At 37.1% G+C, this 23,293-nt stretch overlaps 1 protein-coding gene across 3 annotated transcripts in view; it reads left to right on the top strand.

Moving 5' to 3' along the window:
* LRP2 (LDL receptor related protein 2) overlaps positions 1-23,293 on the top strand; it is a 124,362-nt gene that overhangs the window by 96,133 nt on the left and 4,936 nt on the right. Inside the window, exons 57-75 of one of the 3 annotated variants that reach the window (XM_014954693.1) lie at positions 19-147; positions 858-977; positions 1,556-1,672; positions 1,929-2,045; positions 3,450-3,587; positions 4,283-4,405; positions 5,307-5,435; positions 7,361-7,492; positions 8,454-8,585; positions 10,786-10,929; positions 11,685-11,850; positions 13,477-13,605; positions 14,390-14,610; positions 15,055-15,231; positions 15,956-16,075; positions 18,382-18,472; positions 19,040-19,107; positions 19,258-19,378; positions 21,387-21,516. In XM_014954693.1, the coding sequence (XP_014810179.1) occupies positions 19-147; positions 858-977; positions 1,556-1,672; positions 1,929-2,045; positions 3,450-3,587; positions 4,283-4,405; positions 5,307-5,435; positions 7,361-7,492; positions 8,454-8,585; positions 10,786-10,929; positions 11,685-11,850; positions 13,477-13,605; positions 14,390-14,610; positions 15,055-15,231; positions 15,956-16,075; positions 18,382-18,472; positions 19,040-19,107; positions 19,258-19,378; positions 21,387-21,516 (2,504 nt within the window). Of the gene's footprint in view, positions 1-18; positions 148-857; positions 978-1,555; positions 1,673-1,928; positions 2,046-3,449; positions 3,588-4,282; positions 4,406-5,306; positions 5,436-7,360; positions 7,493-8,453; positions 8,586-10,785; positions 10,930-11,684; positions 11,851-13,476; positions 13,606-14,389; positions 14,611-15,051; positions 15,232-15,955; positions 16,076-18,381; positions 18,473-19,039; positions 19,108-19,257; positions 19,379-21,386; positions 21,517-23,293 lie in introns of all 3 variants that reach the window. The other 2 variants (XM_014954694.1, XM_014954692.1) reach the window with 2 other exon arrangements.

Genomic DNA, 23,293 nt, shown 5'->3' with positions numbered 1-23,293 from the left:
GAGCACTGCCTCTTTCAGTGGGCCCTGCCTATCGGTGTGACAATCACACACAATTCAGCTGTAGAACCAACTACCGTTGCATACCATTGTGGGCAGTGTGCAATGGGAATGATGACTGCAGAGACAACAGTGACGAACAAGGCTGTGGTATGTTTGGAGAAGAAGGTCTTTTCAAAGTATCTTTATACCTAAAATATTTCTCCAATTTACAGTCACCTTGATTTTCTGAAAGTCTTAAGTAATAATGTACTTTGGCGTATTTTGTTTGATATCAATTAATTACCCTGGTAGGTATGTGTCTTCAGAAAAAATTCTATGTGCAGCAATTCATTGTGCAGCTCACATTTTTATGAGCTCTGTAGATCAGGATTTTATTATTTTGCTCAATATGTCATCAAATGAAATAGGAAATACTTCTGCTTGAGCTGAACTATTTTAGACAATTAAAACTGTCAGTGTTTTCTACATTTACTTAACTTACCTCCTATGCTGGTGAAACCATCCGTATGGGAAATATGATCATGCTTTCCCAGAACTTCACATTTGTGTTGAAATCTCTTATACACAAAACTTATATGAGTTCATCGGGTCACTGTATCAGAATCAGAAAAGACTTGAAAATGCAACTCACCATGAGGTCAAGATGCTTTCCTTTGACAATACTAAATTTATCTTTTTGTGTTTCCATCTCAATTTCTATATAGCTGTTTTATCTGTTTCTTAATCACTTCTCTATTACTCATCCCAGTCTGTGGCATGAACATCTCTATCTACTTTCATTATCTTCTGTGCATTCCATCTGATCCAAAGACTATGCTAATGTGTGCTGTTTCGTTGGCAAACTGTGTACACTGCAGAGGAGATGACTTGCAGTCCTCTTGGAGATTTCCGTTGTGACAATCATCGATGTATCCCACTGCGCTGGAAGTGTGATGGAGACAATGACTGTGGAGATAACTCTGATGAACACAACTGCAGTGAGTTCTTTTTTGGCTGTCGTCATACAGTCCAGCTTTTGACTTAATTGTCCTTCTATTTCTTATGAAAATGGGGCAGACAGCTCTCAACTGCGACCACACCGTTGTTTTTCTCTATAGCCTGTCCCTGCTGACATACCATAGTGATGTCACAGGGAAGCATTTTGGATACATAAACCACTGATAAATATAGTCATCACAATAACACAAACTCCTGTTTTCCACTAAGAAGTGACATTTGAATTCTGCCCTATGTGCAAATGTAGTATTAAATAGTTCCTTAAATAATGACAGTGGGTCCTTTTTTTTTTAATGATTTGGAGTAAAAATTCCTGTACGATTCTGTGATGAAACAAAATCCACAATGAATTTCCTTTTTTCTGTGTCAAGAGGGACATAGAATGTGTAACATAATTGAGGAGTATTGGGTGAAATACTGTTTTAACATAATTTAGTTTTAAGGATTACACCACGTTATTTGCCCATATTACTTTTGTCTGATTTTAACAAGACAGCTGTGGATATTTAAATCTACATCTGGGGAACTTTTCATGTATGTACATTCATTTTGATTGCAGGTCCTCGTGAGTGCACAGAAAGTGAATACCGTTGTGACAATTTGCGCTGCATTCCTTCCCGCTGGATCTGTGATCACGATGATGACTGTGAAGACAATTCAGATGAACGTGACTGTGGTGCGTATTGTCTGCATGCTGCTTCTTACATGTTCACACTTTTGCTTCTAATTTGATAATTATTTTGGAAAATAATCTTTTATGGGAAGCATCCTTAATGAAGTCATGTTGACCAGATTGCCTTAGTCATTCCACCAAAAGTAGAGGATAGCACAGTTTTAATGGTCTGGGTTTTTAAAGATATTGTTCTCAAAAATTAAACACTTCATCAGGTTTTGAACAAGACATTTTAACGGTTACTTCTGAATCTTCTCAGAGCTGAGGACCTGCCACCCAGGTTATTTCCAGTGTGATAGCGGACACTGTGTTGCAGAGCGCTTCAGATGTGATGGAAATGCAGACTGCCTTGATTTCTCTGATGAAGCAACCTGTCGTGAGTTTCAAGCTTTTCAGTTTGTGCTGATTAAGCTCTCTTCCAGAAAGATTTGCACTTTTTTCTCTCTTTAAGTGAGATCACTCCTTAGAGGTACAGAATTCTGCAACACTCAGTGATGTCAGTAAAAATAGGATAAGTATAATATTTTAAATCAGCTTTTTAATATAATAATGGGTTGCCAGTCTTTTACACTGATTGTAAACACATTCCTAATGCTAGGAAATTAATGCGTTTACAAGGTCCAGCAGAAGATACACATGACAGAGTTAACATTTTTGGCTATCTGATGGACACTGCAAGATCCACTGTTTCAGTTGTACCATATTCTGACAAGGTTCTGTAATGGGATTGGGTTTTATAGTGCTCAAAGGTGTGTATAGTTTCCTAAAGTACCAGTGAAGTCAAGGAAATAAAATACTTTTCTATCTTCCTTCTGTATATTGATCTACTGCAAAAAAGTGTATGTACAGTGTAGCTTATATGGAGCTCCAGCTGTTTACCCAGGAAGTATTGTACCCAGTAGGAATGGAAACATCACCTCTGTGCTCTGTCTGTGCTGACTGACATTGGCTTTTTTCGTGATATTGAAGTGTTGGTTCTGACTTATATGTTCAAATGATTTTAGGCTTCAGTACTTCAGAGAATTCCCTTCTCTTCATGTTGGTACCAGGGAAGTTCCCTACATCTTCCCATGTACTTGATTTTAACACACATGCTTAAAGTAAGAAAGGGCCTTTGCACAGTGGGATCTTCATTTTTCTGACAGTAATCACATCCTGGACTGTACATCACAACAGTTAATCTTTCAGAACCCGAGTTACACAACATTTGGCTGTTCTTAAAGGGAGGAAAAAGCATATGAGAAGCCATTGAAAAGACAAGGGTATGGTTTATTTATGTTGGTTGGCAGAATCATATTTTTGGTTTCTCTTTGCTCTAGTACGGTTTTTTTCACAGCTTTTACAGAATCTGGCTATTTTTTTTACTATACCAACATAAGTCCTTTTGGAATTAGGTGTCTTAAGTACTTCTTGAGTCATTCATGTTTGCTGCCAGTGACATTATTTACCTTTATTGCTGAACTAGATTTGTCAGTAACAAATTCAAGTAGCATTTGTTAAATTAATGACAGCTAATTTTCAAAAGCTTCTGGGAGTAATTCCGTGTTGTTCCACTACTCATTCAAACTTAAATTAATTACAGTATAGCTACTATGAAGTCCTCAGTCCAGTCCTTGCAGTCTGTTGTTGCTGTAGATCTTTGCAGTGCCTCATATTATATCTCCTACTATGGAGAGAACAGTATTGAAAAAATAATATAGGGTTGGGCTGAATATTTTTCAGGAAAACCTAAAATTTCAATTGTAAATGGAAAATGTCATAATAATTTTCTTTTCTTCAGCAACACGGTATCCTAATGGTACATACTGTCCACCCATGCTGTTTGAGTGTAAAAACCATGTCTGTATCCAGCCATACTGGAAATGTGATGGTGATAATGACTGTGGAGATAACTCTGATGAAGAACTTCACCTTTGCTGTAAGAGAGAAAAATTATATTAAAATGAACAATATGCATAATAAAATCTCTAATTACAATAGAGAGAACAATTAGAAAACAAATGTTATATATTTTATTTTCACTGGAGATTCTCACAGACTTAACTCAAGATAAGTGCTGAGAATTTTGCTTCATATGCAAGTTTACTTCATCTTCCTACAGTATGTTTCTCACTGCTTTGCAGATGTTTGTAAATGTGGTTATAAAAATAGGAAGAAACATATCAAGGAGATAAGGACACTATTTCACATTTTCAAGTTAGTGATCTAAAATAAAAGCATCAGTTTGCAATTAAAGATTCATTCAGATAATGTATATTCTCAAGTGTGCTGAGCTTTTAAAGCTATCAGTGTAGTTGGGACATCTTTTGAGGAGTCCTGACTTTAGCTCTAGTAGCACTATGTAGCCACTTAAATAACATGTTGGATTTTCAATCAGTTTACTTCATAAATGAATCTAGGAACTTTGGTGTTATATGTAGTCATAGGATTTGCCTTTGGCCAAAGATGATGTACTGTCTTCTGACAAAAAATGCGTAATGGCCTAACATATTATCACCAAAATGTGGAGAAAATATAGGAAACATAAATGTTACCAGACAAGTGATTGGGACAATTTGTGACTCAATGGCATGAAGTATCAAAACGTGACTGACCTGATCTCTGTGGTTTCAGTGGATATTGTTTGTGACTCTCCGTTCCGTTTCCGATGTGAAAACAATCGCTGCATATATAGTCATGAGCTGTGCAACCAGGAGGATGACTGTGGAGATGGAAGTGATGAGAAAGAGGAACACTGTATGTTTACACAAATTCAGTAATTGTGATGTGCTTAATGTTTAATAATACCAAAGGAATATAGAAGTGCCAAAATGAAATATAAATTATGAAAACTAGCGCTCAGTATGAAATATTTTGAACTATGATTATTAGTACTAAGTATTTGCAGCTCTCCATATTAGTAGCAAAAAATAGTAAACATTTGTCTGAAAAGTACAGAGCATGATTTTCAAAATCATACTGTATTTTGTTATGAGAAGCCACTAAATTGTGTCAAATTAATATGAACTCCACTTCAAATAAGAAAGAAGAAAGAGTTTGGCTGTATCATAAAATCAGGATGGAATGGATACATGGGACTTTAAAATAGAGAAATGGGTACTTCTGAATTTGTGGCACTGTTGTGCTAATATTTAGGCCCAAATCCTGCAGAAGCTCTGTTAATATTCAATAGGTTTTTGCCCTCAAGAGTCTTATGTAGTTCTCATTGACTATGTTGATTTTTATATTATAAAGTTTAATTATATTTTGGTTGCTTAACGATATTATTTGCTAGCTTTATTTTACAATATTCTTAGAGTTAATAGTTTACTAATATCTCCATAGTCCCTTGAAGTAGGTGTATGAAATATATCATTAAAGGATATTAATAGATTTGCACTATTAAAAAGAAAGTTCAATCAACTATTAACAAGAAGAATTTACCTTCTGTCTTTATAAAATAGAGGAGCTTCTTTCAGTTCATGGGGATGTGACTAGGAGTCAGGAGGCCCCGGTTATAGTCTTAATTTTACTACCGACTTTCAAAGTCTCAAGCTGTTGTTTTACCTGATTGAATCAACTCCCTCATTAGTAACGTGGGGTAGTGCTGTCGGTACTGTGTAGCTAAAACTGGGAGTGTTTCTCTTCTCAACTATAGGTAGAGAACCAACCCCAAGACCTTGTACAAGTGAAGAATTCAAGTGCAGTAACGGAAATTGCATTCCTCTACATTATGTCTGTGACAATTACGATGATTGTGGAGATCATTTTGATGAAATGGGCTGCAGTAAGTAATAATATCAATAGAATAAAAAATTACAATGCTATTGAAATAAGAATTTCTGAAGCTGATAACAATACATGTTTCTTCTTGAGTAGCATACTAGGAAGTATTGATTTTTAATTGGCCTGTGCTAGGATTACCCAATTAGCCATGATAGTATCTTCTATTTTCCTTTTTTTTTGGGGAAAACCCTATGAAATTCAGCATTCTGAACAGTCCATTTTAGGCTTAGAGTATTTATTTATCAAAAAAAACAGATGGTTAGATCTTGTTTTGAAATGGATTGCATTATGGAGGCAAGAACATCTGGATATTTCAATCATAATTGCAATAAACCAACCTACAGAATTACTCCTGGGCAGGATCTGGTGTAGGTTGCTCTAGCCCTGTTAAAACCAAAAGTATATTGAGATGCTTTTATTTTCCTGTTTATAGACATGAGACCACAGAATTCTATAAGGACAACCAGTCCTTGGGCTGAGGGCCCTCTCAAATCCTCAGCACCACTTTTATTGATTATGCATTATAAATTTACCAGCATCCATTTAGATGCAAAAGCTTTGGCTTGAACTTTGAGGCAAGAGAGAGTATTCTCATAGAATCTGGAAAAATAAATTCCTAACTTGTTATATCAATATATAGACAGCTGCACACTGATAATATGAGCGTGTTCTTGCAATTTGAGTTAGTCAGGCTTTGATGGATTCAAGTGAAAGTTTGCCAAATGATGCACTGGTGAATTATGATCCAGCATGCTTGCAAAACACAAATAATGCAGAGCCTGAAGTGCAGTCCATTTTGAAGTAGCAGTTTTTTCTGTTCCACATACCATCCCAATGGCCCTTAGGCAATATAACCTAATGCAATGACTTGATGAAAATATTGAAATATAAAAAGGTTACGAAACAGTGCAAACCAGACACCTTCTGGCAGTCAGTCTTCTACTGTTTAGAAATAGATGTGAATGCAGATCAGATGGTAACATTTGTAGCCTTCCCAACATCAAATACCTGTGTAATAAAGAAAATAGAATATTTGTGTGTGTGTGTGCAATGAATTTATCCTTCTACGTGTATATGAAATTAAGCTGTTTAAACTTAATTTAGTCAGCACTGGGATGGATGTGTGTGTGTAAATGAGATAATCAGTTTAACGTACTGTCTTTGCCATATATCTCTATCTTTTTCTCATGCTCTGACAATAAACAGATTTTAACTTTTTTACTTATATAAGAGATCTGAGTTTGAAAATACTTTTTGTATGTGTAGAGTATGTCGAAATCAATAGAATTCTATATGTACTTTGAGAAGAGTGTAATTTTCATTATCTGTTAGAGAGCATCTCTTATCCCTGACTTGCCTTTTCCGTTATAGGCATGTTTTAAAGGGCAGCACAATTTGTATTGACTTCAGTAGGCTTTAGATTAAGTACAGCATGAACAAGCTTCTCTCTAGATCTTCTCTCTAATTTCCGGATATAAAGAATGTAGGGCCTGTGTTATGTATAATTGTAATTGAGAACACTTTTTGTTTAGCTGACAAGAAAGGACTGGGTATAAAAGAGGTAGTTTGGCAAAGGCAGGAGTTAAAGTCAAGTCTCTTAAATAGTTTCTGCACTTACTGCAGTGGGGTAATGTAGAATGCCACTTCTCTTAAGGAAGGTGAGCTAGGATGGTTATGGCTCTTATCCTGACACTGTTCACTTACTCCTAGAGGTTAAACTTAGTTTACCACTCTCTTCCAGTAAATTGTGACTTAGAGAATAGACTTTCACATTAATTCAGTTTCAGTTAGGAAAAAAAGGAAAAAACCCTAACTGTCTACTTGAAAACCATTTTCAATAACAATAATTATCAAAATTATTACATCCCCTCCCCCTTATAACTTTTTTTTTTGTTATAATTGTATAATTTTTTTTTTTCCCTCCAGATCCTGGAACAGAGCGAACTTGTGCAGAAAATATCTGTGAACATAACTGTACCAACCTGAATGAAGGAGGCTTTATCTGTTCCTGTAGGCCAGGGTACAAGGCCAGTGAAACTAACCGGAACTCCTGTGATGGTATTTTGAATCTTCTAAACATCTTCTCACTGATAAGTGTTCAGTGACCTGTCACTCCATCATTCAATGTGACTAGCCCTTTTTGCATTCTAACAGGATTTTTATACAGTTAGCAGATGCTTCCTTTTGCTGCAGAATCATGTTTTCTAACGTGCAGACCTCATTCAGTAAAGAACTGGCTCCGCAGTTCAGACTTGCTTGAAGCTTTTGGTGGCTGTAGTTATGTGTTTTTGCTTTACTGTATGTAGGTTTTGTCATATCTTAGGATCAGAAGTTTGCTGTTTTTTTCTTTTTTCCCTTATTGAGAGAAAACTTACTGAAGGCTATACTCTCCTTCTGTTCTGTTCCACAAGAGCAAAGGTCTATTTTCCGTACTTTTTCCCTGATTATATGCAGATAAAATACAGTGAGGAGTCTACCCAAAGGCCATTCTTTGTGCTCATGCAATGTAGTACCTTCACAGTTACCATTTCAGTATGGTTTGATGAGAATACTTCTGTTAGTTGCTCCTGAGTTTTGTGTACAGATTGTGTAGTTTTATTAAACGTGATCCAAGGCCACCTCTCCCTTTCCTTCCTGCTAATATTGTTCCCAAGGACTGGGTATCTTTGCTTCAGCATTTCAAGAAGGCTTTGTTCTTGCATTTCATTGTAGTCATGCCTCATCTTTTTTCTTTCCTTAGTGATTAAACACAAAAATGCATGATCAAAAATGTCTCTTGAAAAGCAATCTGATAAGCAGGAGCATGCAGTTAATAACAATCTGTTGTTAAGTTAAACAGTAGATGGGTAATGAGGGGTTCTGTTAGATAACAGATGCTGATGTTAAAGATCCCTTTTTAGGTCACTGACCTTTTAGAGTATGTGGGGAAGGGATAAACCTGCCATTTCATGCAGTAAAGGTGACCAGCATGTGAAAGAAAGAGATTAAGCTCTAGGTATCTTTTCTCTACTATGTCTAGATATCAATGAGTGTGAGATCTTTGGAACATGCACCCAAGACTGCAAGAATTCCAAAGGAAGCTATGAATGTTTCTGTGCAGATGGCTTCAGGTCTGTGGGTGATCAACAAGGGAAACAGTGTGCAGCTGATGGTATGTTAACCAACAGCAAGATTGATTGCTACCTGTAAAGAGCAAGTGGAGTGTAACAACTTAATGAATATAATCCTCTCTTTTTTAGAAAGAGCATAATGAAACCAAACTTTATTCTGTAACATAACATTATCTATGTATTACACCCATTCAATAATCAGGAATAGAAAAGCTTATCTCTGCTCCCAATTATAAACATTAAAATGATACCTTGATTTGGATGCCTGCCTTCCTTTCTCCTGAAATTTCCTGCAAACAAAAACCAGCTTATCCCGTGGTTGTCATCAGAAGGAAATTTATGTTGCCTATTCCTGAAGTTTAGGTTTTCACAACAAAATAATACATCAGAAAAAAGTTGCATTAAACGGGTACAAATCAAAGGCAGTTTGATGACAGATTGCTATTCAGTGTTCATGGACTGATGCACACAAACAGGAGGACCTTGGCCAATGTTTAAAATCAATCATTAGTGTAGTCCCCTTCTCTGGAGATCTTCAAGACCTGCCTGGATGCAGTCCTGAGTAATGTGCTCTAGGCAATCCTGCTTTAGCAGGGGAGTTGGACCAGATGATCTCTAGAGGTCCCTTCCAACTCTGACAATTCCATGATTCCATGATTAGCTTTTTATCATACCTCAGTGCAATGGCTACAGTGTGTGACAGTCATTGAATAGGTAGAGAAGTTGATTCAGAAAATATTAGTAATAGAATAGTAATAGTAAAGAGCTGAAGAAAACAGAAAAAAGTCACAATGCAGCAGTACTATATAAAAGACAGAAACAATATTGTATTTAGAAAAGTACTTACACTTTAACAGATTTAGGAGATACATGATAGAAATATGGTGTGCCTAGTCAAATAGTGAAATCTTCAGAACAGAATCGTGGTGACCAAAGTGTGTGCTGCTGGAGGTTTTGAAATCTGAAAATTATTTGTAAATGATACAAGAAAACCAGGTCTCCAGGCTTTCAGTCCAGGGATCTAATTCACCAGATATTTACTGTTGAGCATGAGACTGAAAATACATAAGGACGTTTGCACCTGCTATGTGCCTGTGTCAAAAATCTAGTTCTTTGAAACTCTTCTTCATAGGCTATTTTCAGGGCACATCTATACATCGGAAGTTTTCAAGGCTAACAGATAGAAGATAACATGACTGTAGCTGATAACGTAATGAAATTTGTTGTGTGTAAAGTTCTACTTCTATATTTGTCCAGAACTCTTCCTGTGTCTGCTGCAGGCCTGATTAGTAGGCATTTTCAGAACACACACAAAGTATTAGTCCCCTTTTTCCTGTAATAGCATATATATTAGAAATTCTGTCAATATCTACACTGAATTGTATGTTCATTAGAGAACAGAATCACTTATCTCATTCCCCCATAGTTGGACATGACTTAGGGGGTTCACATGCACACTTCATAGGAAATTGAGCATTATTAGTTGGAAAAGGCAGTGGTAAATGAGATTTTCCTTTCCCAGTTGAATGGCTTGTCCTTTCTCATCGGCTCTGTGAAGATGTGATTAATGTAGGAGAACTTTTTCTCTGGAAGAAGGCCTAAGATTTAAGTCCATGACTCCCAACTGAACTTTGTCCTTAGCAAAATGAACGAACAATTAAATTTTCTCACCATCAAAATCGTCCAGGTGGGACTGATAGTCAAGTCATTAGGGTATTGAGGCTAACCCCAAATTAACCTGTAGGTAGGTGAACATTCATCTGAATATGGAGACATTAGGGTTTAAAGACTTTCAGGTAGAAGAACTCAGACAGAATGTGGCTGAAGGTACCAGCAATGGAGTCATACTTTTCAAATTGTTTCCCATACTTTGAGGCAGGGAGCTGAACTGCATAGTGTATAGTGGTGTTCCATTTTTGAGAGGTGAGGTGGTGATATGCCAACATTGTAATGTTTAAGAATTTTTAAGGAATTATCCCTTAATGATTACTACTGCAGAAAATTTATAGTGAAAAGTATAATACTGTCCTCAGCAGTAAGCATTTCCAGAGTTTTTAATGAATTTTGCTAAGCCAAGAAATTTGATTAGCTCAGAAACTTTAGAAGTGGTTCTGTGTTCCATTTGCTTCTTATTCAGACAGAACTTGTGAAAACCCCAGTTTAGTTTTAACTAGAAGTGACTTTCATCTGTTTCTTCTAAAATGAGAAATATATTAAATAAAATTCATTATAACTTCCCAGGTAATCCTCCATTGTTACTGCTGCCGGATAATGTGCGGATTCGAAGATACAATATCTCCTCAGAACAGTACTCTGACTATATTGATAACCAGGAGCGCATCCAAGCTCTGGATTATGATTGGGACCCTGAAGGAATAGGCCTGAGTGAGTATGTGTAGAAAATTAATACTCAACTGTGCAATGGTTGGTTTAAAAAGATGCTTAATTTATATTAGAAACCAAAATCAAAATAGATTAACTAGCCATGTCTTGAATGAATGCATCCCTCCCTTTTACTCATTCTTCAGCATCAGTGTGTTTATTTTTAAGGCTTTAATTTAGTTTGGCTAGGTTTTGTTCTGTTTTTCCTTTTGTTTTGGTGTGAATTCAGCTGTGGAACTGTGGCTCTTTGGTATTATGCATTAGTAGAGGATTGCTATAAATGAACCCCTTCCTCTTCTGCCTCTACCAGTCCCCAAACCTGGTTCAGGTCTTGCAAGAACTAATCCTAATACTAAGAAGAATTGGCCAACAGATCCCTCTATTAGCTTATATCTTTGTCTATCGCCTTCCTTGCTTTTGCCTTTTTCACAGGGCCATACTTGCTCCTTAGGGTCTTGAGAGTCTAAATTACTCTCAAAATCATGTGCAAAGGCTTCAAAGCTAAGTCCATCTACTCTTGAAAAATGCGATACGTGTTTCTTGATAATCTAGATCAAGATGTACATCTTAGCTATGATGAATGGCTTAAAAATTTACACATTAACACAGTGTAATTCAGTTGAACAGACAACTAACTCTGTGTTATTCGTAACTAAATGGATCGTGTATCTTCACATGAGACCCTCAGAAAGATTCTAATTTTCAAAAAATATGGAATAACTAGACATTAAAAATTAACTTTGTCATCTTCTTTGAAGGTATTGTGTACTTCAGCATTCTGGGCCAGGGGTCTGAGTTTGGAGCCATAAAACGTGCTTATCTGCCCACATTTGACAGCAGTAGGAACAATCCTACAAAGGAAGTTGACTTGAATCTCAAATACATAGTTAATCCTGATGGGTTAGCTGTTGACTGGGTTGGAAGGTAAGTGCACTGAAAAGCTAGAAAAATGCTGTACATTGAATGTGTCAAGGGTCTGATCAGGCAATGCAAAATCCACCCTTTTCTTCCTTATGAACTATCTCTGAAGATATCTAGTCTCAAGGTAGTTAAGAAGAATAGAGTAAGCTCTGTTTGCCTAGACAGCAGGTTAATAGGTCAAATGCATGTTGCTGACTGCATCACGTGTCCTCTGAGGAAACTCACATTACTCCACAAGTGGCAGGTCAGTTGTGCATCAGTAAAGTGGTAAAACATTGGATTGTGGCAAGGTAGCACTTTAAACTCTGAATTGTGTTTGTGGCAACAGAGATTTTTTTCCTAATGATTCAAAACACTATTGTATGAGTAGGAAGAGATTGGGAAAAGGCTTATTCCAGTTTGGGGCCTCATATGTAGCTTTCATTACCTAGGCTCTTTGTGTTAGGTGATGGATGCTGTGTTAGGTGTTGTGTCCTATGAAATATTTATGGAGTTGCTCATGCAGTATGTTGCCCTGATTTCTAGAGCAGGATAAAGCCAAGCTGGCTGGCTGAAGTGATTCACTTGCCTGAAAAATTTTGCCAGTCATGATGAAAAAGAAGTGGGAAATTTTATCTTTCCTTCCAGCTGTTTTTAAAAACGAGATAGATGTACTAAGGTCTGGACTAGTGTTAAGGCTATTGTGCTGTTTGCTTTGTGAACTGCAGGCCAGCTGGAAAACCAAATGTCTTTGAGGGCAGAAGGGAGTATCTGAATTTCTATTGACAAATCTAGATGGTCATGAGAGCAAGGACAAAGGATATCACCAGTGTTACACTGATTTCAGAACAATCTTGAAATGTATTAAGAAACTCAATATTTAAGTGTCTGCACATTATATAAAAGCTGATACACGTGATTTGAGACACTTAGTCCTTCTTCCCATCTGCAAAATAGGAATTACAGTATTTTCTTACATTCCCGAGCCAATTGTGAGATCATTTCTTCCATCAGAAGGCACTGTGTGATTAGTGAATGCATAATAATGACTATGTTTATTATCTAAGGTGAAAAAAAAAATAAAGCCATGTTGATAAAAGTAAACAAAATTCAAGGAAGAGCTGACTCAGTGCCCTGTTTGTAAGCACTAAAAGCGTCTGCCTCTGATGTGGTAACAATTTATTCAGTAACGTCTGTGTCAGAAGACAAAAGTCTAGAGAGAATAATAATGGGCTAATAAGCTGGATACCTTCAGAGCTGCTGTATAAATTACATGGTAGATAAATTTTTATTTGCAATGAAGCTCATCGTCTCCTGGAAAACTGAATCTTTAAAGATGCTTAAAAGTAACAATTAAAGTTCTCAGTAGCCCTTTAATGAAAATTATCTGACAGGGAACAGAGGCAGTTGCAGAAACTTGGTCAGAGGGGAAAACTAGTGAGTCAATTGATAAGTTTGCTAAACTCACCTATATTTAGGGTCTGTATGTTTCAGACTGAAAAAGTCCAGATGTAATCAGTGCAGCTTCAATACATTAATTTTGTTTGGGTTTGATATAGCTTTTCTTCTTAATGAGATTTTTCTTTTTTAATTCCTTTCCCAAGTGTAAATTATTTAATTATGGAATGTTTTCTGTTTTATGTAATTCAGACATCTTTACTGGACTGATGCGGGGACTAATCGCATAGAGGTGGCAAAATTAGATGGGCGGTACAGAAAATGGCTTATCTTTTCTTTACTGGATCAACCAGCAGCTATTGCTGTCAATCCAAAACGTGGGTGAGTACTACAGGACTTACCAGAAGGATTTTCAATGCTATTCAATACCATAAAACCCCCCTGCAATGGTAAACTTTACAGCAAAGAATAAGGGAATACCTTTTGGAGTTTCCTTGTACTAATGTTAGGAAATTTGTGTACATGGGAAAGTATTTTAGGATGAGAATTTGTATGGGTGCTTGTGTTGGTGGTAACACCACGTAGGTCGTATTATAACTCCTTTCTACAGTATTGTGTGCACACTGAATTTCTGTTATGACCAAAACAGGGAAGTTGAAGAGAATTTCTCTTTACCAGCTCCAATAATACAGACATAGCCTCCTTCACAGTGAAAAGCAGTATAAATGCACTGGTACATTCAACAGCTGTGCTTGCTACATCTTGGATTGTATGATATCACCAGATATCACGATATGTGCTTCTCTCAGCTGGAGTGAAGTAGCACAGCTGCCTGAAGTCACCTGGGCTTTCCAGCTTTATTGTGACTGTTGGATGTTCAGTGTTCACAGTCAGTTTTCTTTCGCTAAGAATGAGAAACTGTCATTAAAACCACTCTGTCTCCAAATTAGGACACAAGATGCAAACATTCTCTTTTCAGTATTTATCTTCTGTATTTGAAACAAGCTTGTTCAGTAAACTCTCTGTGGCTTTCCTGATCACATCTGCAAAACATGTGTTGCTGAACAGCTTTATGTTCCACAACTGACCTTTTCCATGAAACTCCAAAGGATAATCATGGTGACCAAATTCTGCACTATATTAAATTCTGGTTCTGTCCTTTCAGGCTCATGTATTGGACTGACTGGGGGAGGCAGCCAAAGATAGAATGTGCCTGGATGGATGGACAACAAAGACAAACTCTGGTCTCTGAAGACCTTGGCTGGCCAACAGGTCTTTCTATTGACTATTTGAACAATGATAGGATCTATTGGAGTGATTCTAAAGAAAATATTATTGAATCCATGAGACCTGATGGGACAGACAGAACTGTAGTATTACATGGAGGTAAGAACTTATTATGCAATTGATATAACAGTAACCAAGACGTATGCTAACAAGCACTTGGGTTTCACAAGCGGGCTAGAATTGGGAGCTTTTCAAAGAGTAAGTCTCGGTAGTGTTTTGTACTCCTTTATACAGGGATAAATGTTCAGAGCTTATGATGCCCGATAATTAGATTCCCTTAGGGTAGTTTACATGACCAAAACAGGGGACAAGGTGGAAAATTGGATTCTTCCTTTTTTATATATATTATTAAGCAGTCTGCAGGCACAGTGGCATGAAGTGATTAGGCACACGAGGATGTATACATATATATATATATATATCTGCAAATGATGTAAAATGAAAGGATTAGATGATATATTTAAGCTGAAGAAGAACAGCAGTTTTATTGCTTCTGCTAGAGATTTGCTTGCTGACAGTATTTTGTTTGGTTCCTTTGAGAAGTAGGCAGTCCATACAGCCTTGATGTCTTTGAAGGCCATTTATATTGGATAGCTAAAGAACGAGGAGAAGTGTGGAAGAAAGATAAATTTGGAAGTGGAGAAAAGGTGAAAGTGCTGACCGTAAATCCGTGGCTGACTCAAGTGCGCGTCTATCACCAGCACAGATACAATCAGTCAGGTAGGTAATCAGCAAACTGGTGAGCCACTCCTTGCTATGGGATCAAAGTTGGTATTGATGTCTTCAAAGAGCTTAGTAATGTCCTGATAATGCGTCTATCAGTATGTGATAGTATTCACTTCTGAAAACCTAAAAATGGAACAGAGGCTGACAAGTGTTTTCTGCATACCCTCAGTGAAATCAACAGTGGAATAACACACACTGCTCTTTAGAGTCTCTTAGTTCTAAGTTATGACTCTGTCCTTGCTCTTCTTTACCTCCATCATGGAGCTGTTATAGAGGTGGCAGTCACAATATGAATTTATCCTAATAAGTGCTGGCCATTTAATACTGCCTCTGAGGGGCGTATTTCAGCTATGACATGTCCACAGTAGTCAGAGGGGAGGGTGTCCAGAAAAACATCCACCATACCTCTCCTTAAAGGTGTTTTAGCTTTCAGAATAGGAAAGCTCCATGTTGCTTGGAGATGTTCGGTTTCTTCTTGGTGCTACACTGGCTCCCAACAGCCATAGGCTCTCCCTTAAGAATGTCAGAAAGGCCAGAGAGAAGGTTTTGATATAAATGTGGTATTTGGGCATCAGTTGTTTTAAAATAATAGATCTAGAGTTGTTTACATTTTTGGTGTGTGATAATGATGAGCTACGCTACTGACTAGGGAATTGCCCTATCTTACCTCAGGAGTATGCTACACTGCTGCTTCAACTGTCTTTATTACTTTTTTCAGTGCCTAATCCTTGTAAAGATGTCTGCAGCCACCTCTGCTTGCTGAGACCAGGAGGGTACACCTGCACTTGTCCTCAAGGGACTCGATTCATAGAGGGCAGCAGCACCGAGTGTGATGCAGGTAGAATAATTTGTCAAACTGGAGATGAAAGCAAAGGAAGCTTTTCTTTAGGAATGTAAATGCATTACTGAATTAGAAATATGGAGGGATGAGCTAGCTGATATAATAGATGTTGGTAAGTCAGGACACCTGGCTTTTATTCACAGCCATCACTGATTTGTGGTCACCTTGTGCATTTCCTTTAATCTTTTTGCATGTGATTTGTAAAATGGATATGGATATTTCACTCCAACCAGACCAGACTGAGCTGCAAAATTGGTCACAGTTTCTGATTTTTGTTTTGAAATTCAAAAATATTTAATTTTCATTTTTTCAAATGCACTGATTTCAGGACTAGAGAATTTCTGACAAATTATGGCTTATAATTACGTTTATGATTCTGTATAGTTTGATCAGTATAATAGAATATAATGGCAACTTGAAACAAAGCTTACAGAACTCACAGTGTGAGCAAAGATAACTTCTAGATAATTATCATGCACTGGAAAGCCTTTTAAGCACTAGAATTTAGTGCTTGGTTGTTGTTGCAGCAGAGCCCCCACAGTGCTTCCAGGAGCACTAATAAAATAGAATTGCTCAGCCTTTCCTGAGAAGAAAGAACATACCACTGCAGGATTTCTATCTCTCTGGCTGAGAGTCTGCATTCTTAGCTTACAGTCATGTGGGTGGTAGCCAGATGTCCTTGTACTTGTCCTTGCAAAATATTTCTGATAAATTATGCTTTATAACATTATGTCTGGCATCTTTTTTATAGTTAATCTCCTCTGAATTCTCTTCATCTTGCATGAAATGAGAAAATGTCAGAATTTTTTTTACACTGCCTTACCTCTAAATTACATTTTCTTAGTAATTGTTAATGCTCTTTTCTCTTGCCACATGGTATGAGCTGCAGAAGGAGGAGCAAATAATATGATGTAATAATGAATGGAAGTGTGCAATACATGTTTCAGTTAGGCATCGATGACACTGTTGATTGCATTTGGTATTTGCTGTATATTGCTCTGAGGATACTGCATTCGTAATTCTTTGCTGAAACTGATTTACATAAAACATCTAGGAATTAAGAAAACTGTGCTTGACCTTATTTTCAGGAAGAGGATGAAACAGTAAATAGGATATACAGTACTGTCTCCATTTTTGAACTTCAGTTTTTATCTTGACTTAAGCAAATTTATTAGCCAGTGAACTGTGACTGCCATAAATGATGTACTGACCAAACATAGCTTTTTTTATATATTTTGGCTTATTTGGTCCTTTCCCCATATTGCATCTACTGAGAAACACAGCCTGTAAGACTTCTGCATTTTCCCTTTTTCTATCCCATTTACTGCAAGGAACATTGCAGCAATAGACTTCCTCTACCTCTTGCTGTTAAAAATTTTACGACAAAAGTATTATGATCTAACTTATCAGTATAAGACAGACTGTGACAGTCCATCCTTAATTTATAGCCTATAATGATGTCTAAGATGCAGAGCTTTTCCTATGTGAACTATACTATCCTTAGAGCATCTCCTGAGCTCTTGCTGAAGCCTAATACAACTTAAAGAAATTTAACTTTCTTTTTTTTTTTTTTTTTTTTTTTTTTTCCACTTGAGTCACAATTAGAGTAATGTCAGGATCTTTGTAGCTCTGTGTTTGGGCCACCTCAGGCAGCACTGCCACTTGGGCACCTCAGGGCTTCTGGAGTGCAGCTGAGACGCTGGCATGATGAAGAACAGGCTTCTGTGCCACCTGGTGCCAAGCCATCAGTCAGTGCTCTGTACTGGCAGAAAACTCCGAGGACTTTGGGTTTCTCTCTCATTCTCACTGTCAGGATGTATGAGACTTTGGAGGGCTCTTCTTGTATGCACACTTCCATCCACTGCTGCTCTTCATCAGTGGATGCATCACAGTTTGGCCCTCTCTGTGCCACTTCCAGCCAGTTGGATGGAAGAGTCTGGGCAAAGGAGATGATTAAGTATTGCTACTTTCTGAATGGAGAGGTTTGAAGGGTGGTGGTGGGCTGCATTGCATGGGCAAAAGAAAGCCATGGAACATGCAGCTTTTGAGTTGTCTATGCCTACTTTTACTGAATAAGTCATTATTTTCTGAGAACAGGTTTTACTTCAATTAAAATAGGCTAATATGGCAGAAAAATAAATATAAGAGCAACAAATATATGTGCTATTAAAAGCAAAGCTTCTGAAAGGTAACCTGTGAGTTTGCATATACAAGTTATGTAGAGATAAATAAAATGCTTTATGGTAGTATTTCTTTGGTTGAAGATGCCTTGGTAACACATATATGGCTTTGGAATTTTGCAGCTATTGAACCCCCTCCCACAATGCCACCAGCATGCAGGTGCATGTATGGAGGAACATGCTATATAGATGAAAGTGGTCTTCCAAAATGCAAGTAAGTCAGTATGTTGTTAGGGTAGTCCTGGGTCATATTGTACTGATTTAGTCTCACAAAACAATTAAACTCTGAAATGTGTTGGAAATGCTTGAGAAGATGTCATATATCTGCAGTAGCATGTTTGTAATAATCACAGTAAAACATGTATCTGCATAAAAATATCATCAATAAGCAATGTAAATGCATCACTTTGGGGGAAAAAAAACCCTCAACAAAAAACCCAAAGAGGCAAACCTCTGAATATTCTAGTCCAAGGCTATACCAAGAAAATGTAAGAATGAAGTAATGCTCAGCAAATGTACCTTGGAACAGCCAGTAGGTGCCACCGATGCTCTGCTGAAACAAAATCTTTCGGAGACTAGTTTTCTGACTCAGCACTTTATATTTCCATTGTTAACTCTATGAAGATAGCAGACATACTATATTTAAAGTCAGTGAAATATATAATTACTGAGCATGGAGTTAAAATTGATGGCATGTAGATAAACAATACAGAATATAATAATAAAGCTGAGAGCCTAGACTTAATAAAAGCCATTCAGTCAGCTGTTCTTATGTTTACAGGTGTTCTTATGGCTACACTGGGAATTATTGTGAAATAGGATTGTCAAAGGGAGTGCCTCCTGGAACAAGTAAGCTTCAAGTATATGTTGCACTTGATATTTTGAGCTAAAGAATGTATAATACCTCACTATGGTACCTGTTCAGGGTCAAGCTCTGGGCTCCTTTTTACACTGAACTGTGCTTGCTTGAATGTTTGTTTTTTCTTCTGTCTTTGACAGCAGCAGTAGCAGTGTTGCTGACAATCATACTAATCATAATAATTGGAGTGTTAGCGGTCGGAGGCTTTTTTAACTACAGACGAACAGGCTCCCTTTTACCAGCGCTCCCCAAACTACCAAGGTATGTTTTGAAGGCTTTCATAGCTGTAATGTCTGTGCACTGAAAATGTATGTTTCTTCCTAAATGTTTCTGAAAAATCCAGTTTGTTTGCTGTGTGCCCATTCTGTTGGAACATCGGAAGTGCAGTGTTGTAGCAATTCCAGTGGATTTTTGATTCTAAGCAATATAGCTGATCATTATTTTGTAACAAAAGACTATCATAAAACTCTTCTCCATTCTAAATTAGCTTTTAAATAGTGAGCAACATAGAAGACTGTTTACCAGATCTGGAACTGGATATTCAGTTCAAAAAGATACAAAAGATCAGAATTACATATGTTTTACTTTTTTTGTAAAACTCAGTCAGAAGATGATTCTGGCAAAATGATCTTTATAACATTGAAGGCATAGCTTGTCTGAAACACTGTAGTCACCTGTTTAAAAATAATATGGGCTATGTGTAGGGGACGTCTATCTGCTTCCAGTGCCTGAGAAACCTGGTCTTTTTGTAGGTTTCTGCTCTCCTGACAGTCATACTGTCCAGTGAAAACCAGCTTTGTGAAATATCATTCAAAAATAATTTATATTTTAAATCAAAGGAAGATGAAGACAAAATATTTGTAATGATTTAATATGATGCTTTGAAATTTTTTTAGCTTTAAGCAAATTATGTGTTTTTAAAGGCCTAAAGCTGCATCTTCGTAGTCTTTGCACCAGTTTCACAGTAATAGCTGTTAAATCAGCATAATTAAATCATTGTGATCAGCAATGTGGATGTAGCTATAACTGCTTCCTCACTGGAGGATTACACCTGACTAATTAAATTTATTTATGGCTTTACATAGTTACATTGGGACAAAATTTTTGTCCAGATCAATCTTGCAGGACAAAGAGTTTATAAGAGATCTCCGAGCTCCTCACTGTTTGCTTTGTTGAATGGAAATTTTCTACATTGTCAGACAGTGAACAAGTAGAATTATTATTGCAATGACTTGAACTTTACTGTTCAACAATACTTCTTATATGAGTTATGATGCTGTGTGAAATTGAGATGTCAGGTTTTTGTCTGTGGGGCTTGATTAACTGTTTTAATTTCTGCCATGAATACACCTTAGTGCTGCCATTGCTCAATCCCTCTTTAAACTGTTAACTCATATCTTTACTGCAGAGTTAACTCAAGCTATAGCTTAGCTGTTATCCTTAACATGGGACTGTCCACATACGGGAATCATAGCTAAGATTTAAATGTTTTTAAACTGAACCAGCTGATGCCTATGGGGCCAACTGGTAAAGCTGCATAATGCACTAGCTGCCTCCAATGAGGACACACAAATGCAAAGATCATTTCAATACTTCTGTCACTTTTGTCTTCCTTCAAGTTAGGCAAATTTGACAAAATTGACTCAAAGCCAACTCTGCAGTGGATTTGTAGTTGCCTCTTTTGGGGGAGTTGCGCACTCGGAGTTGTGCATGGAAGGTCATTTGTTTGGCTACTCACTACTATCTTTCACTGCTCCAATTATTGAGCCCAACAGTGTTTCTTCAGCCCACTTCCAATATTTCTCATGCAAATCTAATGTGCACTTGCAATTACCGCAAATCAATACACAGATTGAACGTTTGTTTATAAGAAAATAGTATCCTGTAGCTATCTTCATGATTTGCATGCAGAAACATCTTTAGTGTAGGTGTTGTTGGAATTATATCCACAAATTTGTATGCCATTTCAGGTGCATTTTTAAAAAAAATCAGTTTAAATGAATAGTCAAAATGTAGGTAAATTTGGGGGAATTGTAATTCATTGTTAATCATAGTTAATTTGGTGTCTACGTGAGCACATGTAGAGTTGAGATAATTCTGAGTGGGCTAACAGGTTAAAAAAAACTGTTGAACTCATGCAAGAATACTGCCCTTGTTTATAGCTGGCAAAAATTCCAAGTGATAATTATGCTTAGAAGAACAACCAGGAGAATCTGTTTTATAAAAGCTCTCTTTCTGTGTAATTTCTTCTTTTTGTGTGTGTGTGTAGTTTAAGCAGTCTTGTAAAATCTACTGAAAACGGCAATGGGGTAACTTTCCGATCTGGAGCAGATGTGAGTATGGACATAGGAGTCTCTGGCTTTGGAGGGGACTCTGCTATAGACAGAGCAATGCAAATGGTAAGGTTTATTTCTGAAATGATTTTTTTAAAATTGTGTTCTTTTAATGTCATTTTTAGCTTATAGTCTTTCATGTTAAAAAGATAGTGAGGTGATAAATGTATTCTAGAAAAAGAAGTGAACATAGATTGATAATTTCCTGAAACTGATTTTTGTAAATTGAAGGCAACGACAAATGCAGGCTGTTCTTCAAAATAATGTGACTTTTCTCAAGATTTATGTGGTAGAAATTAAGTCAATTATCCCCTTTCCTATTTCAGCTTATTCATGCTGAATTCATCCTATTCAGCTCATTCCTCATATGGGGAATGAGTAGGCAAATGAAAATATTTTAATAATGAATTTTTGAGGCCCTTTGTGTTCCATAGAACAGGTTAAAATGTGTGGTTTTAAAATTCAGACTCTGTGTTAGAAACTTCAGAGGTAAAACTCAGGTCTAACCACAGGATACAGTAACTTTGCACAATAAATTATAAATTGGACAGTTTCTTATTTTGGCAAGCTTAAAAAAATCGTGTTTAATAGTTTTGGGGACATCATAAAGTGTAACTCTACTTAATCCATGCTTTGTTACGCACACCTGAGAAATAGCACATCCTTGGTTTTTCTATATAGTTTTTCTATGGAAAAAATATTCCCCTGTTTACCACAAGAAGTACAATGTACAAAAGATTTTTACTTATAGCAGACAGATCACAGGTATGTTTAAATAATAAACACTTGCTGCAAAGTCTACACTAGAAAATCCCTAAACCTTTAAAGTTAAAGATGAATTACAGACTTGGGTGACAGTAAATTAATATGAAATGAAACTGCCTGTGAAGATAAGCTCATAATATATGTATATGACCTATTCTAGATGAAGAAAAACACTCTTTGTTTAGGCAGCTTGTGTAATGAAATAACCATATGAACATTTCAGTAAATACTGGAAAAATAGCTTTAGGCTTGAATATCACCTCAAATCTTTTTAATGCATGAAAAACTTCATGCTACTCTCCATTTTCTGGCCTAATATTGACATGGAATCATAGAATGGTTTGCGTTGGAAGGGACCATAAAGATCACCTAGTTCCAACCTCCCTGCCATGGGCAGGGACACCTCCCACTAGAACAGGTTGCTCAAAGCCCCATCCAGCCTGGCCTTGAACACCTCCAGGGATGGGGCACCCACAGCTTCTCTGGGCAACCTGTTCCACTGTCTCACCATCCTCACAGGAAAGAATTTCTTCCTAATATCTAATCTAAATCTCCCCACTGATGCAGTTTTTACATTGCTAATAACAGATCTGGATATGGGCTATTTCTACTTCAGTGGTGTTAATTCTCTCTATGTATTCAGAGTATAAACAAAAAACAGTATAGTTCACTGGGACAGAATTCAAAGGCTTTGGTTTATGGCAGCGAAGAACTGTGGGATGTGCTTCCTAAAATTGTAACATTACATATGCATGAGTAGATGTTAGGGGGGTATTTTTCAGTGTGGCTGTTCTTACACAAGCTAGGCTAATTTGAGGGACCTGACAATAATTCACTGTGTGGTAAAGAGCTATGCTCTCATAGCATGACGCGTGGATCCTTATGGCACGAAGGCGTGGTTTGTAGAAGTGAGGCAGGTTTAAAGAACCAGCTCATGTACTATTCCTGTGTTATTCCTTCCTGTTCCTGTGATGGGGCTATGGCAGGGAGCAGGGCAAGTGAGACTGGGTGGGGTTTTGCTTTCATTACCCTGTTGATGCTTAGCTGGCTAGCTCTGGGTAGCTATCCTTATCTGCCA

This window comes from Calidris pugnax, unplaced genomic scaffold, assembly GCF_001431845.1.
Source record: "Calidris pugnax isolate Ruff unplaced genomic scaffold, ASM143184v1 scaffold103, whole genome shotgun sequence".
Lineage (NCBI taxonomy): Eukaryota > Metazoa > Chordata > Aves > Charadriiformes > Scolopacidae > Calidris > Calidris pugnax.
The sequence above is the reverse complement of the archived record's forward strand: the minus strand, read 5'-3'. Positions and strand labels throughout refer to the sequence as shown.